The 16,225-nt window shown below is 50.5% G+C and overlaps 2 protein-coding genes across 4 annotated transcripts; both read left to right on the top strand.

Annotated features, from left to right (window-relative positions):
* Positions 1 to 337: 337 nt before the first annotated feature.
* LOC6507607 (paired box protein Pax-6) lies at positions 338 to 8,642 on the top strand. 2 transcript variants are annotated; one of them, XM_014909866.3, is made up of 6 exons: positions 338 to 975; positions 4,125 to 4,385; positions 5,970 to 6,110; positions 7,024 to 7,464; positions 7,521 to 7,705; positions 7,888 to 8,642. In XM_014909866.3, exons 1-6 carry the CDS (start codon positions 762 to 764, stop codon positions 8,266 to 8,268), a joined length of 1,623 nt encoding a protein of 540 aa, XP_014765352.1. In that variant the 5' UTR covers positions 338 to 761; the 3' UTR covers positions 8,269 to 8,642. The 2 variants fall into 2 exon arrangements, with proteins under 2 accessions (XP_014765352.1, XP_001955994.1); XM_001955958.4 differs by having other exon boundaries at positions 339 to 975; positions 7,871 to 8,642.
* A 5,008-nt stretch (positions 8,643 to 13,650) lies between these two features.
* On the top strand, positions 13,651 to 16,085 carry LOC6507608 (ADP-ribosylation factor GTPase-activating protein 1). 2 transcript variants are annotated; one of them, XM_001955959.4, is made up of 5 exons: positions 13,652 to 14,051; positions 14,112 to 14,677; positions 14,742 to 14,946; positions 15,124 to 15,183; positions 15,247 to 16,085. In XM_001955959.4, exons 1-5 carry the CDS (start codon positions 13,992 to 13,994, stop codon positions 15,772 to 15,774), a joined length of 1,419 nt encoding a protein of 472 aa, XP_001955995.1. In that variant the 5' UTR covers positions 13,652 to 13,991; the 3' UTR covers positions 15,775 to 16,085. The 2 variants fall into 2 exon arrangements, with proteins under 2 accessions (XP_014765353.1, XP_001955995.1); XM_014909867.3 differs by lacking the exon at positions 15,124 to 15,183 and having other exon boundaries at positions 13,651 to 14,051.
* Positions 16,086 to 16,225: the final 140 nt, after the last annotated feature.

Genomic DNA, 16,225 nt, shown 5'->3' with positions numbered 1-16,225 from the left:
ACAAAAACTTTTCCCCGACACGTTTCTGGCCAGAAGATAGTCGGCGGAAAGCAACTGGTAGCTCTGGCCCCAAAGTCTGATAAACAATGCCTGAAATCGAATGGCCGAGTAATTAATTATTGAACTTTTACAACTGTTTGTCGGTTTGGGGGCTTGGGGCTTGGGGTTTCTCGGCGGCCGCCTCTGGCTCTCATTTGGCCAGCGAGGCGCTCAATTGTGCGACGCTCAAACGAACCTGAACTCACACTCGCGCATCCCGATCCCCAGAATGCTCAACCACAACCACAGGCAAACCAGAATGCAGCAGCAACACGAGCAGGCAACGCCAAAGCAGCACCACAGGCCCAGAGCAACCCGATCCGAGGCGGCAAACTGTGGCGAAGCCGGTGGCTCGGCTCAGTCTCATTCAGCGAGTCGCGGCGGGCGTTAAGTCGGATTGAGTGGAGTCCGATCCAGGTACGAGATTACGAGTGCGAGTGCGGTGCGCGTCGAGTCAGCGAGCAGTGGCGAGCAGCAACAACACGGCAACTTCAACTGCAACAGCACCAGCAACACCAACGGCAACGGCAACGTCAACTGCAACACCAACAGCAACATTAACACCAGCGGCAGCCACCGTTGGCGGTTCCGGTCCGCCTGGAGAAAACACTCTTAACTCGAAAGCCAATAAGCCGTCGGAAAAGTAGGCCCTGAACATGCCGTCTTTCTAACCGAGACCCTTACTGTTGAATGTGAATCTTACCAATTGCTCACTGCGTGGCATGGAAGCCTCGACATCGCCAGGCCCCGCCAGGACAACCAACAAGCTCAGCACAGCATCACCGGCCACACCTGCAACGTCGCCGGGATCCCCGACCGCCATCATGCCCATGGCGGTGCCAATGCCGTCGCATCTGCAACTGCTGGGCACTGCGGCGGGAAGTGTCGGCCAGCCGTCGGCAATGTCGCCCGTGTCGCCCACAGCAGCGCCCACAGGTGAGTGTTGTTACCTTTGGAACTTCTCTTGGTTTAAATAGCAATGCAGGGAAGATACTTTAAAGGGTATCTTTTTGGACAATTTCAGTCTTATTACCATTTATTGCTTGTTTAATGTCGCAGGTACTTATGTTGCTGATGTGACTTACCATCTTGAAAGATCTGAGTAATATTATTTAACCAGTTTAGCTTCAGGCCTAGTAGGATCTTCAGTATCCACTCTTAGCCTTAATTATCCTTCACCTCCTAGCAATTGATATTCCCAGATTATGAATAGCCACGAATTTTATTCCCAAAACCCACGGATATTGCTTCAGATGTTGGTGTTGCTGCTGCTCCGGCTGCATGCCCCATGAGAGCGAAAAGTCTGCGCCGAAATTCCGTGAACTGACAGGGATATCTCGGAGGCCCGAAACAGTATTTAAAACAAAAGCCAGCCAGCCAGCCAGCAGGCCATCCAGCCATCCAGCCACCACAAGAAACTGGTGGCACTAGTCCAAATGCCTGCTGAAAAAGTGCAATGATTTGGAAATTTCACAACAGCAACACTGCAGCAGCAGCGGCAGCAGCAACAGCAACATTTGTGGCAACTGTTTTGGTCTTTCGCACATCAGTGGCAATTTGTTTTGCACAAGTATGGGTTGTCAAATAAAATTAGTTCACGTCGGCGGCCATCGAGTGTATCTGCAAGATACACACAGTGTCCCGGACGGGAAGGTGGTGGGAGTAGAGAGTGGGGATTGCGGGTTGGGGATTGGGGAGTGCGGAGTGGAGGGTAGGGGGCGAGCAAAGCTTTGACTTGTCTCTAGAAGGTGTTGGAAGTTGCACAATAAATAAATAATTATAAAAGGAGGCCCAGAGCCAGAGCCAGAGAGAAAGAGAGGGTTAAAAAGTATACGGAGACACCAACCGGAGACGGAGGCCGAGGCGGCGGAGGAGAGGCCGGGTACATGGCATACATTGAAGTTTAAGCATAGGGCAGAAACCATACTTAGGGGTCTCAGGTTACGTGGTGCGTGTATTCACATTATTCTTAGAAAGCCAAGCGTATAAAAGGTGTGCACAATGATTTTGAAGAGTGCCCCGACTGGGTTAAGTTCGACTTGGTTTGGATGGGTTTGCTCGAAGAGGTGCTCCGAAGAAAAGGAACTCCTTACTCTGCTCTTCCGTTGCGTTACGTATGTGGCTATGTGTGTCAGCCGGGGGCTATCATAATCGTAACTCCAACGAGTCTTATACTTTCCTCCCTGTGCCCTAAATATTAATCCCAATAGAAGTAGGAGTTTACTCCCTTATGAGGCAAATAGGAAAGTATTTGCATAATCTGTGTAAGAAGAATGCGTGAAAAACCAAATATGAACACTAAGATCCTGCAAAAAATTGCATCAAATTAGACAGGCTGGAGGAGGCGAGAGGCGGCCATCCCGGGCCATCCCGGGAAGCTCAGGAAAATGTGCGAAGATCGCCGTAATGCGCACTGGCAGTAAAAACCAGAAGCCTCGGGACGAGTAATGCGCTGCGCGCGACAAACAAGATCAGCGAGCACTATCCAGGAGGCTGGAGCGGGGGCATGTGGTTAGGTCTCGGGATGGGATGGGAATGGGAATCTGGTTGGGGATGCGTTGAGGAGCCGCACAAAAAGCGAGCAACTTTAATTTATATGCAGTGCCAGGGAACGGGGGACGTCAAGGAGTCTGTGGGGCTGAGCGGGTATGCGGAGGGGGAGGAGGCTGTGGCAAAAAGTTACCGGTAGCAATAAATCAAACTATCAATTGAATTCCGAGGCGATCATCACTTGTGGCGAGCTGCGATCCCGATTCCGATCCCGATCCCGAGTCGAGCTTCAGCTCTCCGAATGGCATCGCCTCTTGTTATAAGTCTCACGGTGACATGCGAGTGGGTGCACTGAGAGAAATAATGGCAGCTACTGAAAGGATTAAAATAAAATAATAAGGAAGTTAAAGTATTCATATGGTACTGAAGTGTATCAATATTCTTAAATTATAATCTATAGATGGAAAACTTTCTTGAAGACAAATCATTATTTTTTGACAATTGCTGAGATCGGCAAAGAAAAAAAGGGTTTCCGACCATGGTTCTCCAGCGGTCCTAAGCCGCTTTCGCAATTGACTGAGGCGCATCGCGGGGCAGTCGGAGCTGTCGCATTTCGTAGTAAATCATCGGTCGATCCGCTCGGACTTTTAACATACAACCAGCATCTGGACTTGAACTGGGGACTGAGCTGGAGACTGGGACTGGGGCAATCCGGGGGCACTGAGCACTGTTGACATCCCGGCAGCGGCGGCATAAATCAGCCAAGTGGCCATAACCACAACAATTGGTGCAACTAGCGCTCGCAGCAAATTGCCGCAGCAGGCACTTCTAAGGTGGAGTGCAGGTCCCATCTGCATGGGCTTTAATTAGCCCAGGATCGGAGATCTGGGATGAGGAAGCGAGGATCGGTCTCTGAGGCACTCAGAAACCCGATGGCATGCCGTCGCCACACACGGAGCTCGTTCGCACCAAAAAAGAGGTGTTAAAATGTGTGCAGTTCTCGCGATCAGATAAAATGTCAAAACGAACATAAAAGCTTCTACATCCGAGGAATGGCCAATTGCTGCCACATCGCTGACAAGTGATCTCCCGATCTCCCGATCGCCCGATTGTCCCGATTGCGAGATTCCCAATCCCGGGCCCAACAAATTGCCGGCGAGAATTTCATAAATTCCGACTGGAATCAGTAGCGGGCACTCGGTGTCAGTGGCAGTGGAGGCTAATGGACCACACCGCGTCCATTATGCCCATAAACGTTGACACTTCCGCCACTGATGGCAGCTCCAGACTCTGCCTCTGCCCCTGCCTCTACCTCTGGCTCTGACTTTGACTCTGACTCTGACACCGTCGATCAGAAACACACCGAAATTTGTCCGACCATCTCATTGTTCCATTCGGCCTCGGTCTCCCCCCAAATCCTGGTGATCAGGCTACAAATTTCTTGGTGTTTCTGTGTCACGCGCGGAATGCCGGCAACAGCTTCGTTTAAATTCCAATTGACGTTTAATGATTTTGCGACCAAGCACTGCGAGAAAGAAGGGCTAGTTCTCCCTTCTATTTATTATATTAATTAACATATTCATGTCTAATTTCAGTTCTTGCCCCAGCGCACAGTCTAAGCCCCTCCTCGCCCATCCTGGCACAGGGAACACCGCCTGCCCCAACGTTGGGCGGACTCTTCTGTGGAGGCAGCGCAGCTCAAGCCGGGGCCGGGCCAGCAGCTGCCGCAGCAGCCACGAATCTCAACGCCCTGGCCTCCCAGCACAGACTACTGGAACTGTCCCGGTTCGGACTGAGAGGATACGACCTGGCCCAGCACATGTTGTCCCAACAAGGAGCAGTATCCAAGCTACTAGGTGAGTTCATAGGGAATGGGAGGCAGGGAAATGTAGTGCAACGTGGTCCAGACCTCCCTGACCAATGCAATCAGCCACATAATGCGGAACCACAAAACACGCGCCCCAAATGCAATCGCCAAGTGTCCCCAAGCGTCCCAATCGATTTGCACGGCGAGCCGTGTTGTGGGGTCACGTAAACACGACAAATCGATTGGCAATCGCCTTCGCCCCCACCTGCACCTGGGCGCCCCGCCTCCTGCTCCCCTGGTCCGCTCCTCCAGGAAGTCTGCCTCGCCGCAGCACACCTGTTGCCACCTGTGGGCCCCGACACTTGGCCATGTCATTCTCGATTTGCCTACTTGAGGGCCTCAATCGCTAATGTGATTTGCAAGCCTGCATGTTGGCCAGGAAATGCACGCTTAGGAGTATTTGGGTTAGATTCCTTTAGAAGAAGTAGGTGATGCAATTCTACATAGTTTGGAGAGCAGAATCAGCTAAGAGCCTAGAACCCAACTTCTCCTCAGCTCAGAATCAGTTAAGAGCTCAGAGCCCAACTTCCCCTCGAATAGATTTGAATGGATTTTGTGAATAAATCTGCCCATTCACAAATACCCGATAGCGTAACACTGAATCGCACCCACAGATCTCTGGGGATGCCATTCATTTCCATTCCAGTCAATTTAAATTGTGTAAATAATTTCCGTTTTGCACAAAAAGCGACAAGACAAATGTGTACGAGTGCGAGTGCGAGTGCGCCGAGTCTATTCATTAGTTCGAGCCACCAGACTGCACTGCGAGATGGGGTAGATGGGGTTCAGCATAATTAAAATCAATGATAATAAATTCGCCATTCAAAATCGAATTAATGGCATGGCCGCTTGAGCCGGCTAATCCCACTGCCCCTTGCCGGAGATGCCCCACCGATTTCTCCGGGTGTAAGCTAGCCACGACAGCGCTCAATTTACAAGATAAACGCGCGCGCCTGTCAACCGCTTCCGACGAATTATCATTTGAGCCGCGTCTGTGAGCCCGAATGCCTCACCAAGTCTGAATCCGAGTCTGACTCGAGTCTGGCTCCACTGATGTTGTCAAATATTCAAATTAGCGCTCCCCTGAATGGACGCCGGGCTGCTGCCGCTGGCTTAATTGTCTAGTTAGTTAGTCAACAGGTAGCACAGGTAGCGAACACAATGCAATGCGCCCGGAGGGCTTTTGACCTGTTCGAAACGCCCACACGGCTCCCCTCTCAGAGGAGGAGGAGGGCTTTGAACAATGTGAAAATTATGCGAGTCGCACAATACCAAGCCCAGGCCCAAGGCATTCCATTTGGGGATAGCCGAAACGTAGCCGGAGAAAAGCCCCATCCCCTCGGTTGCACAACTGGAAATAGTGGCTTTTGGAGTCTGTTTTGTGGCCAAGTTAGTGGCCAAGTGGTGAGCTTAACTCCTAATTTGGCCAATAATATTAGCTAGCAGGTGGGTATATTATTAAGTGCTTATTAGTTATTTACAAGCTTACATACTTTGAGGAAAATGGCCTATCAGTATGGGAGAGGCTTTAAATGGAATACAAGTTTCAATCCACAATCTCTTTTCTTTGCAGGCACGCTGCGACCTCCGGGCCTAATAGGAGGCTCCAAGCCCAAAGTGGCCACCCCAACAGTGGTCTCCAAAATCGAGCAGTACAAGCGCGAGAACCCGACCATCTTCGCGTGGGAAATCCGGGAGCGACTGATCACCGAAGGTAAGAAGACAATGAGATCAATGGGGACAGGAATCGATTGGCAGTGGGGAGCCGAGATCGGGCCGAGCCAAGGATCGACAAGGAGACAGGCTAATTAACTGACAGGGAACCCCCGAAAGCGAAATTGCCCAACAAATGACAATGGTCGCGACAAGCGTCTGGCTCCGTCCTCGGTCCTCGGTCCTGACTACGCGCTTCTTCCTCAGAGACGCTGGAGATCCTCAGAAGCAGAGTCTCCTCCTCGTTGGGAGATTGACAGGAGAGGAACTGGGGTGGATCGGCTATCTGGGGGATTGATGTGTTTATGGTGCTCGTAATGCGAGCCAGGCTGCCCCAGCCAGCCTCATTTAATGTTGTAAGCATCGGTGGAATCAGTAGGATATATTGTTCCACGGCGGCGGCGGATTTAGATTTATCGATTGGCTAATTTATGAACATCCGCTGCGAGTCGTCGGATTGATATGTAAATGTGCTCACATTTGTGTCACTCATTTCGGGCTCTTCCCTCCCCGTCCCGTGCTGGAAGAATTGGAAGATAATCGCAGCCAGCAAGTAGTCCGCTCGGCGGCAGCAACCAGTTCGTCAGTTGGATCTGGCTGACAGTTGCCCGTGGGCTGGCTCCTCAAGGGGTACGAGGAGACAGTCAGTTCGCATTGCCCGGTGCAATGAATCCTCAAGATAGCCATCTCCCGCATGAGACGCAGGAACACACACACCGGCCCACTGATCCCAATCGCTTCTCTCATTACAGTCAGTCTTCAGCTCATTTCGGCGGGGTCACTTCTTCGGGTCATGACGTTCAGCATCCGGTCTGGAAAGGGACAACAATTTCTTACCATTTTCATATTATTTTAACTTAAAAGCAATGGTTTAGCTTAACTAACTAAAAACCTAATATCCTCCCTCGTTCCAGGTGTGTGCACCAATGCCACGGCGCCCTCCGTAAGCAGCATCAATAGAATTCTACGGAATCGAGCGGCGGAACGGGCGGCGGCGGAGTTCGCCCGGGCAGCCAGCTACGGCTACGCCATGCACCCCACCCACCCGCATCCGTACACCAGCTTCCCCACCTGGCCGACGCACCATCCGCTGTGGAGTGCCGTGCCGCTTCCCGTCGGAGCGGGAGCAGCGGGCGCGGGAGTGGGTGGTCTGCCGCCTGGAGGCAGCAGTGGCTATGGCAGCGAAGGAAACGCCAGCTCGAATCCCAACAGCAACGGCAACAACAACACCAACAGCGGGAGTGCCTGCGGGGACAGCAGTGCGGGAAGTGGGCGGTTCTCCTTGCCGGCCCTCTCTCCCGACTCGGGGAGCAGGGACAGCCGATCCCCGGATGGGGAAGCCAACAGGATGATAGGTGAGACAGTGAAGAAAGGCTGTAGAATGAATAGCAATAAAACCCTTCCATTGCAGACATCGAGGGAGAGGACAGCGAGTCGCAGGACAGTGACCAGCCAAAGTTCCGGCGGAACAGGACCACCTTCAGCCCCGAGCAGCTGGACGAGCTGGAGAAGGAGTTCGAGAAGTCCCACTATCCCTGCGTCAGCACCCGCGAGAAGCTGGCTGGCAGAACCGCTCTGAGCGAGGCGAGGGTCCAGGTGAGTTCTGGTTGACGCCGCCGACGAATCCTCCCAAGCAATTTCCCCACTCCGTCCTACTAACCACATGTCGGAGCGTGCTCCGACCTTGACACGACACCGATCGATCCCACGGCTCTTTTTTTATGGACTAACCAATTGTCTCTTCACCGATTGATCAACCAGGTTTGGTTTTCCAACAGACGAGCGAAATGGCGGCGCCATCAGCGGGTCAACTTGCTCAAGCAGCGCGACTCACCCTCGACCTCGAGCTCACCCACGCCGGCTTTCGGCGGACCTCCGGCGGTCAGCAAGGCTCCGGCTCCAGCCCCGGCTCCGGCTCCGGAACCTGGCCAGCAGTCGCTCCAGCCGATCAGTTCGCAGTTTACCAATCCAGGGGCCTACTACCACACCAGCAGTGCCACCTGTCACCCAGCCACTATGCCACCCTGCAACAGTCGCGCGGAAGAGTCCCAGGCACCGGCCCTCCCACCTCCGCAGACTCCACCAGCAGCAGCACCACTGGCAGCGGCCCTGCCGCCTGCCTCAACCACAGCATCAGCTCCATTATCAATGGGCGGTGAGAACAGCGCCTTCCGCAGCCTGCCCATGTCCATGTCGATGTCCATGCCCCCCGCCTCGGCGGCGGCCTTCGCCCTGACCTTCGCCCGCCAGTACATAGCCAAGTACATGGCCACACCCATGAGCCTGGGGGGACGGACCAACCCGGAGGAGCACTCCGAGGAGGAGCCGGTGGAGGAGGAGGACGAGGTCATAAACGTGGAGCACGACGCCGAGTGATCTTACTATATTTTACTTTTTACTCCGGAGGCTCCGCTCCCGAGTCGCTTTAAATCGAGAATTTAGTGCAATTTTTTACTTAATTTATTCAGTTTCTACTACGTATGTATATCCGAACCGCGTGCTGAGTACAAATAAAAATTGAAAATTGAAAAATCAGAAGAATCGAAATCAGAGGAGAGATGCGTGCGATAAGTTCTCACGAGGTTCGTATAATTGGTTTGGAAATGGCAGGGAGACCGGAGGGGGCCTGGGGCTTTTCGAAAACAACTCAAGTGGACAAATCTGACAATTTTGTGGCTACCAAAAGCAGCAGAGTCAGAAGAAAGAAGTGAAGAGCCACTGGCACAGGCTCCAGAGTCTTCACAGTCTCCAGAGCCTCAAGTACCTCAGGCTGGCGGAGGGGGGGACTCCGAAGGGGCATGGGATCTGGTGGAATCTGCTGGGATATCTGCTGTAGCTGTAGCTGAAGCTGGAGCTGGAGCTGGAGCCGGGTGATTAATGTGGCTTTAATTACATGCGCTGTCCTCGTTTTTGTCGTCAATGTGTATGCTCGGATGGATCACTATAATTATATAGATGGCCGAATTAAATTTTAATTTAACGCCTGTCAAATCAGAAAACCACTTCCATAATCGTTCGCTCTCAAGAGCCCCGAAACCCATTCGCCCCGGCCAGATCCCCGATCCACAATCCACGGGGGCAGCCCCCGAAAACAGTTATTCATATTCACATTGAATACGATCGATGATCGGTGGAATCAATCGAACTATGCGCCGGCCGCTACTCCGCCACTTCTTATTGATTGTAATGAGCCACCGAAGGCGTCAACTCCAGCGTCGATCGGTGATGAAAGAAAGACGCCTGCCTGCCTGCCCGCCTTCCTGCCAAGGGAATGCGAAACAATTAAAAAATATAAACCCCGATATTCCCCGGTACAAAGCCCGGGTACCTGCGGCTTTCGATGAGTTGTCGAAATGGATTGCGCCACGAGGAAAGGGCTACACCGGAGAAAATTGAATTAAAACCCGATTTAGCATGAGCTGGTTACTGTGCGGAATTTTCTCCACATTCTTGAGGGGCTCCTTCCATCCACTTTATACAATCCGCCCGAAATACTTTAGTTCTACTAATTAATTATATTTCCCCATTCAGAATCAGGCTTGTTCTCTAATTCAATTTATTTCAGTGCCGTCCCAGAAGGTATTGTTTCTCCGGCTTGTGGAAAACATGGCGCTTTGGGGTCATGTGCCGCCCTAGCTGCCCAGTCCCCAACGAATGGGATTCGGGGACTGAACTAAACCAACTAAAACTGGGCTGCATATCATCATCTGAGTGGCCTGGCCGCATCCTTGTGCCGATCCGTGGCCTGTACCTGTTAATTGCCAAAGGCGTTAGTATTAAGTGGTTTTCGTGCTTATTATAAATATCTCTTAATTTTCGCCATCCCCACGATATGTGACCGAGTGTGTGTGTGTGTGAGTCGCTAAATCTTGAAATGGCAATCACCGACTGAAGACTGAAGAGCCAGTCGCCAGTCTCCGGGCTTCCAACTTGCCAAGTTGCCAACCAAAGGCAGCCGAGTGGACTCGCTGCTGCAGTCCCTGTCGTCTGCTTTGTTGTCATTATGTTGTGTTATTTGGCACGATTTGTTAAGGCTAAGGAGCAGGAATGGCTCTGGAACCGGGACTGAGCCAGCACCAGTCCAGGGGTGATGTCTGATACAATTTCCAGGGGTTTTTGGACCAAGACATAGCTTAAAACTAAATATAATTATGCAAATTATTTTAGATGAGCTTTAGAATGCAAAATGTGATTATTCTTCATATAACAGATTATACCAGAGTACATGAAACCCCATAGATCCCTCCTGGGTACTCCTCTGCTTTTCTGGTGGACTCCGTTGCTGCTGAAGGCTGTGCGCGGTTGCATGATGCTGCCGATCGATTGGGCCCGAATCGATCAGAGCGGCCAGGAACGGCACCAGGAATGGCCAAAGCAGTAGCCGATGACTAGCCCTAGTCCTCCCCCCTGGGTCGGAGCCCCCCAACCCCTAATCTTTGAGAGGATTGCCGCTTTCGGCCATGAGAGCGGGAGCCAAACTGGCGTCGCAAACAGCACACACAGGGCACATAATTGTCGCATGCAAGATCGCGGCCATCGACATCGGCATTGACAAGCTCCACTCGTGGAGAGGCGGAGGAGGAGGATCTCTGGTCCGGGAGGAGCTGGAGAAGGGTTGCTCTCGACAGCAGGACATGAAAGGTAACGCATTGCTGCGACCAGGAGAATAAGTAATTCACTTAACGCTTTAATATCGCTGATAAATACAGACCAATCTGGCCCGTCCTCCGCCCGGCCTAAGCCCCTTACATTTCCACTTAATTGGTGCAATTTCGAACGATTTTATTTTATTCGCCTGCGTTTCGTTTAGTTGTTTCCTTTTATTTTCATTTAGATGTTTGGTTCCTCCGCGGAGAGATCACCTGTGCCTGCGCAGACTTTGTGGCTGCGGCGTGCGAACAGTCTGCTCATTTGCATAAATTCAAATTCATTTGCACGGCAATGGGGCCTGGCCCGGCCTGGGACTGGGACTGGGATTGGACCCGAAATGGACCCGGGAATGGGAACTGCGACTACGAGCCGAGCATTGTTTTGCACGTGTTGACAAGTTGCCAAGGGGACTTACAAGATGGCTCGGCACAGGGCGGGGGACCGGATGCTCCGATGATAAAATGCTCATCCTCTCCAGAGCCAGAGCCAGAGCCAAAAGCCACCTTTTCAGTTTTCAGTTTTGAGAGCCAGCCGACGACGTCTATGCGAGTTTAATGCAAGCCTAAGCCTATAATTTGATCGTATCCACACAATAACTCAGAGCCCAGACCCAAACCCGAACCCGAAATGGTCCTGGATTGCAAAATGCCCAGTGGCGCTCTTGGGGGCGTGGCACTCCGCCGAGCAAGAGCAGTGACAGAGCCGATAATGGATGCGCAGCAATGCCATTTCTGGCAGATCGGGGAGTGCACTGCGGCTTCTGATAAGACCACCAGCGGGTTAACACTCAGAAAATGGTGCTTCAATATCTAGTAACTATTGTGGAAATAAGACAGTGAGAAACTTTATTAAATTAGTTTTCTACTCACTTCACAATTATTTAAAGAATTTAATCATTTATTAAAGAACGCAATTAGTAATTTGAAGTTTAAGGATACATTTTTAGAGTGCATCGAGTCCAGAGGATCCGCAGAAGGACAAGTAGTTGTTGAAAGCGTCGAGCGAGTGCCCAGCCAGAAACGCCCGGCTCACTTAGGGTCAGCCGTGCGAGGAGGAGACCCTTCCTCTGGCCAGGGGATGGATGAATCGATCGAATCGATCGGATTACCCGGCAGGCTTTTCAATTCAACACATCCTCCGCTCGCCTGGGCAATTATATGCTCCAATCTGCCCCAGCCGATCCAGCCCGGCCACGCCTCCTTGGGCGTGCGGCGCAAATTATAATCTGCTGACTGAAATAAATGCGCGAGTTTGGAAATTGAAAAGGAATTAGTGGTGGGCAGGTGGGCAGGCAGCCGATCTGCAGAAATATTGTGCATAATTATATGCTAATCCGGCATTGAGTTATGCCCGATCGTGTGTGTGGTCACTTACCCCAGGAGGAAGGGGATCTAGAAGCGATCTAGAGGAGGAAAATGGTTTCTTGCTGGGCGGCGCCTAATTCCATAACTGGGACTCCCCCGCCCCAGTCTTTCTTCTACGGCGGTGGCCCAGTCCCCCCCGCGGTCTGTTTGCATTGAAGTCGCTCATGTAAGTAATTTCCTCCTCCAATATTCCCCAAATTCAAATCCGAAAGCCACCGACAACCACCAGTAGGAGATTGATTACTGTTACGAGTGTGATAAATCGCTGTTTTTATTAACTTTTTCGGCGTGACGCAGCGGAATTGGCCTGCATCGTCCATCGAAAGATGTCGGCGGACGAATAACCCCGATCTGGGAATCAGATCAGCGTGATAATGTATAATTTGTCGGAGTGTTATGCTCTGCCCAAAACAAAGGCATGCTATCCAATACAGGTAATTGAATTTGTCCAGAGGAGAAGGTGCCATTCGGCAATGCTTCCTCTGCGAAGACCTCTGCGATCTTGACCAATATTCTTCCGTGTCCTGAGCGGATTACCTTAAACGATTTGTGGATCGATTCTACATTAATCTGATCCAAAATCTAGAATGCAATTTTTCGATAAATTTCTTAAAATTTTTCAGGAACCCACTCGAAAGATTCGAAGAGAGGAAAAATGTTAGCCACTACGAAGGCCATATCTTTTCCACTATTCATCAGATTCTGGAACGGGCTACCTTTATCGATTCGTAGATCGATTCCCCACCAATCTGCATCAAAATCTGGGAACAAAATATTTTTTAGATTTTTCATCAAATTTTCTGGAGGGTCCCCTTCAAACATCAACAAATATGCATGGAGCCTCTATATGCCCCCTGCGAAGGCTATATCTTTGGCAATAGTCCTCCGATTCTTGAGACGAATACCTTTAACGATTTGTAGGTCGATTCCCCACCAATCTGCATCAAAATCGGGGAACAAAATATTTTTTAGATTTTTCATCAAATTTTCTGGAGGGTCCCCTTCAAAAATCAACAAATATGCATGGAGCCTCTATATGCCCCCCTGTGAAGGCTATATCTTTGGCAATAGTCCTCCGATTCTTGAGAGGAATACCTTTAACGATTTGTAGGTCGATTCCCCACCAATCTGCATCAAAATCTGGGAACAAAATATTTTTTAGATTTTTCATCAAATTTTCCGGGGGGTCCCCTTCAAAATTATGGAATTGTTTAGAAACGACCATATGGGGTCCTACCATGACAATATCTTTGACCATATTCATCCGATTGCATTAAGCAAAATGTTTTGTATAATATTTTTCAAATTTATTTTTTCGCGCCGTTGATTTAGCGTTGCCAGACTTTCTCCAAATTCAATTAGGTGAATACCACTTCAGGCAGCTATCCCCCAAATTAGAAAGTGAGACTTTCAAACTTTTGGGGCAATCGAGATGGATAAAGGAAACAAAAAGTCAAATAAAAATAACAATATAAAAAAATTTAAAAAAATATATCGATATATTGATGTTCGATATATTTTCAACAACCCTAACAAAAACAAAAAAAAAGCAGAAAGACTTCCAAGTGGACACGCTTAACCGTTTTTTTTTTTTGCCAATTTGCCATATTTCTGAGCTGGAGCTACCCCAAGAACTCAAAACATCTGTTAAATGTTTAGTCAAGTGACTGTTGCTGTTTCTGGATTTATACGGCTCCTGAGAGGCTGCGGAGTGGGAATTCTCGGTTAGCTCTTCGAGATTGCACGAAAATCAGCGCCAGCGTCAGCAAAAGTCTCGGTGACTTCGTATCAGCTGCGGAACTAAAACCGAGAGTTGGGCAATCGCCACCCACGAAGCAGAAACGTCCATTCCGTAGCAAATTGTTGGCATGGCCAGTCCCAGAACGCGAAGGGTGCTCCAGGAGCTCAAGCCGCAGGACGAAAATTCGGTGGGTTGCAACTTCTCGAATTTCATTTTCATTTTTATAAAATTCCACTCTGTCCAACAGAAATGCTTCGAGTGTGGCACTCACAATCCGCAGTGGGTGTCCGTGACCTATGGCATTTGGATCTGCCTAGAGTGCTCTGGGAAGCACCGCAGCTTGGGCGTCCACCTGTCCTTCGTGCGGTCGGTGACGATGGACAAGTGGAAGGACATTGAGCTGGAGAAAATGAAGGCCGGTGGCAATCGCAATGCCCGGGAGTTCCTCGAGGATCAGGCGGACTGGAATGATCGGGCCCCAATTACCCAACGCTACAACTCCAAGGCAGCGGCCCTCTACCGGGACAAGATCTCTACCTTGGCCCAGGGCAAGAACTGGGACCAGAAGGAGGCGGAGGTGCGGCTGAGCAGCTCCAACAGCTTTAGCAGCGGCGGGGGCTCCAGCTCCACCCAGTCGCGGCCCAGTGCAACAGGTTATGGAGGCAGCGCTTCGAGCGGAGGAGGCTATCAGAACGGAGGTGGCGGAAGTGGCGGCGACCTCGGAGGCTATCAGCAGTACCAGACCCAGGAGTTCAAGGATCAGAAAGAGGAGTTCTTTAGCAGGCGTCAAGTAGAGAACGCTTCTAGGCCAGAGTAAGAGGGGATTGTGTTTTCTTTGTTGCCAAGTGATTAGATTAATATGGTTTCTTTGTTCCAGCCACTTGCCACCGAGTCAGGGCGGAAAGTATGCAGGTTTCGGGTTCACCCGCGAGCCCCCTCCAAAAACGCAATCTCAGGAGCTCTTCGACTCGACCCTGTCCACTTTGGCCTCCGGCTGGAGTATCTTTTCCTCCAACGCCTCTAAATTGGCCAACACGGCAAAGGAGAAGGCAGTCACCACAGTCAATTTGGCCTCAACAAAGGTGGGTTTACTAGAGTACTTTGTAGTTGGGGCACATATGGTTTGATTTATTTGAAGCAAATTCATTTTATTTTGTTTCTTTTAGTCGCATTTGTGTATCTAGATTTGAGATTGCTGTTTACACCTTATTTAGTATGATTTATTTTTGTATTTTGCTTTATTTCGTATTTTGTTGTAGATTAAAGAGGGCTCTTTGCTAGAATCCGTTCAGAGCGGTGTCACTGATGTGGCATCCAAGGTCTGTACTTTCGCAAACCGTCTCCTACCGTTTATAAATAGATTCTCCGTCGATTTCTCCTAGGTAACCGATATGAGCAAGCGGGGCTGGAACAACCTGGCGGGAAGCAACATCTCATCCCCGCAGGGCGGCTACAACGATCCTAACTTCGATGACAGCGCCTACCAGCGCTCCAATTCCGTGGGCGGCAACCTCGCCAGCGGACTGGGCCAGCAGAGCGGAGTGAGCGACAGCGACTGGGGCGGCTGGCAGCACGAGAATGCTGGCAACAAGACGCATCTGACTAGCTCCAGCTCGTACCACAATCAGCTGAGCAGCAACAGCGGAACGGCCACCGCCGGGGTGACCCGCGATGCCGACTGGTCGGGATTCGAGTCGTCAAACTATCAGAGCTCCGAGACCTCCTACCAGAACGCCCCGTCCGGCGGAGCAACTGCACGTCGGAACATGAAGCTGCAGGACACGTCAACCAAGCTGAGCGAGGGCTTCGAGAACCTGGATGTGAAGAATGTCAAATCAAAGCCAGGATCGTCCAGCGGGGGCGCCAAGGCTACCGCCGAGGACGACGCCTGGAACCTGTTGATGAACTAGAAGGCCGAACGATTCCACAGATTGCGTCTTGTATTCCCCTCAGTTCGTTGTGTTTCATTTGTTATGTGTCTTTTCATGTGAGGCGGCGAAGGCTGTTGTGCGCGCATTTAAAATGTAATTAACTGAATATGTATTCCCCCAAACTATCCGAAAGCTACAATTTCACACAGAAAGTGCAACACTGCTCCAAATTCAATTCCACAGTTTAGACCAATTTTTGTATAGATCTACTTAACGAATAATTTAGTTTAAAATATGTAAACAGCATTCTGCAGGTTGAGAGGAGAGAAATACATGTATGTTAAAAAGTACAAGAGTAGTAGATCCTTGACCAACTTTCAAATTTTTCAATCCAAAACAGAAACCGGGCTCGAACCCAGAATCTGGTTGCTATCGAACTCGAACATGGTCCGACGATAGTCCCTCAGTGAACTATCGATAGGTTTAGTAT

This window comes from Drosophila ananassae, chromosome 2R (genome assembly GCF_017639315.1).
Source record: "Drosophila ananassae strain 14024-0371.13 chromosome 2R, ASM1763931v2, whole genome shotgun sequence".
Classification (NCBI taxonomy): Eukaryota; Metazoa; Arthropoda; class Insecta; order Diptera; family Drosophilidae; genus Drosophila; species Drosophila ananassae.
This window is presented reverse-complemented; position numbering and strand designations above follow the sequence as displayed.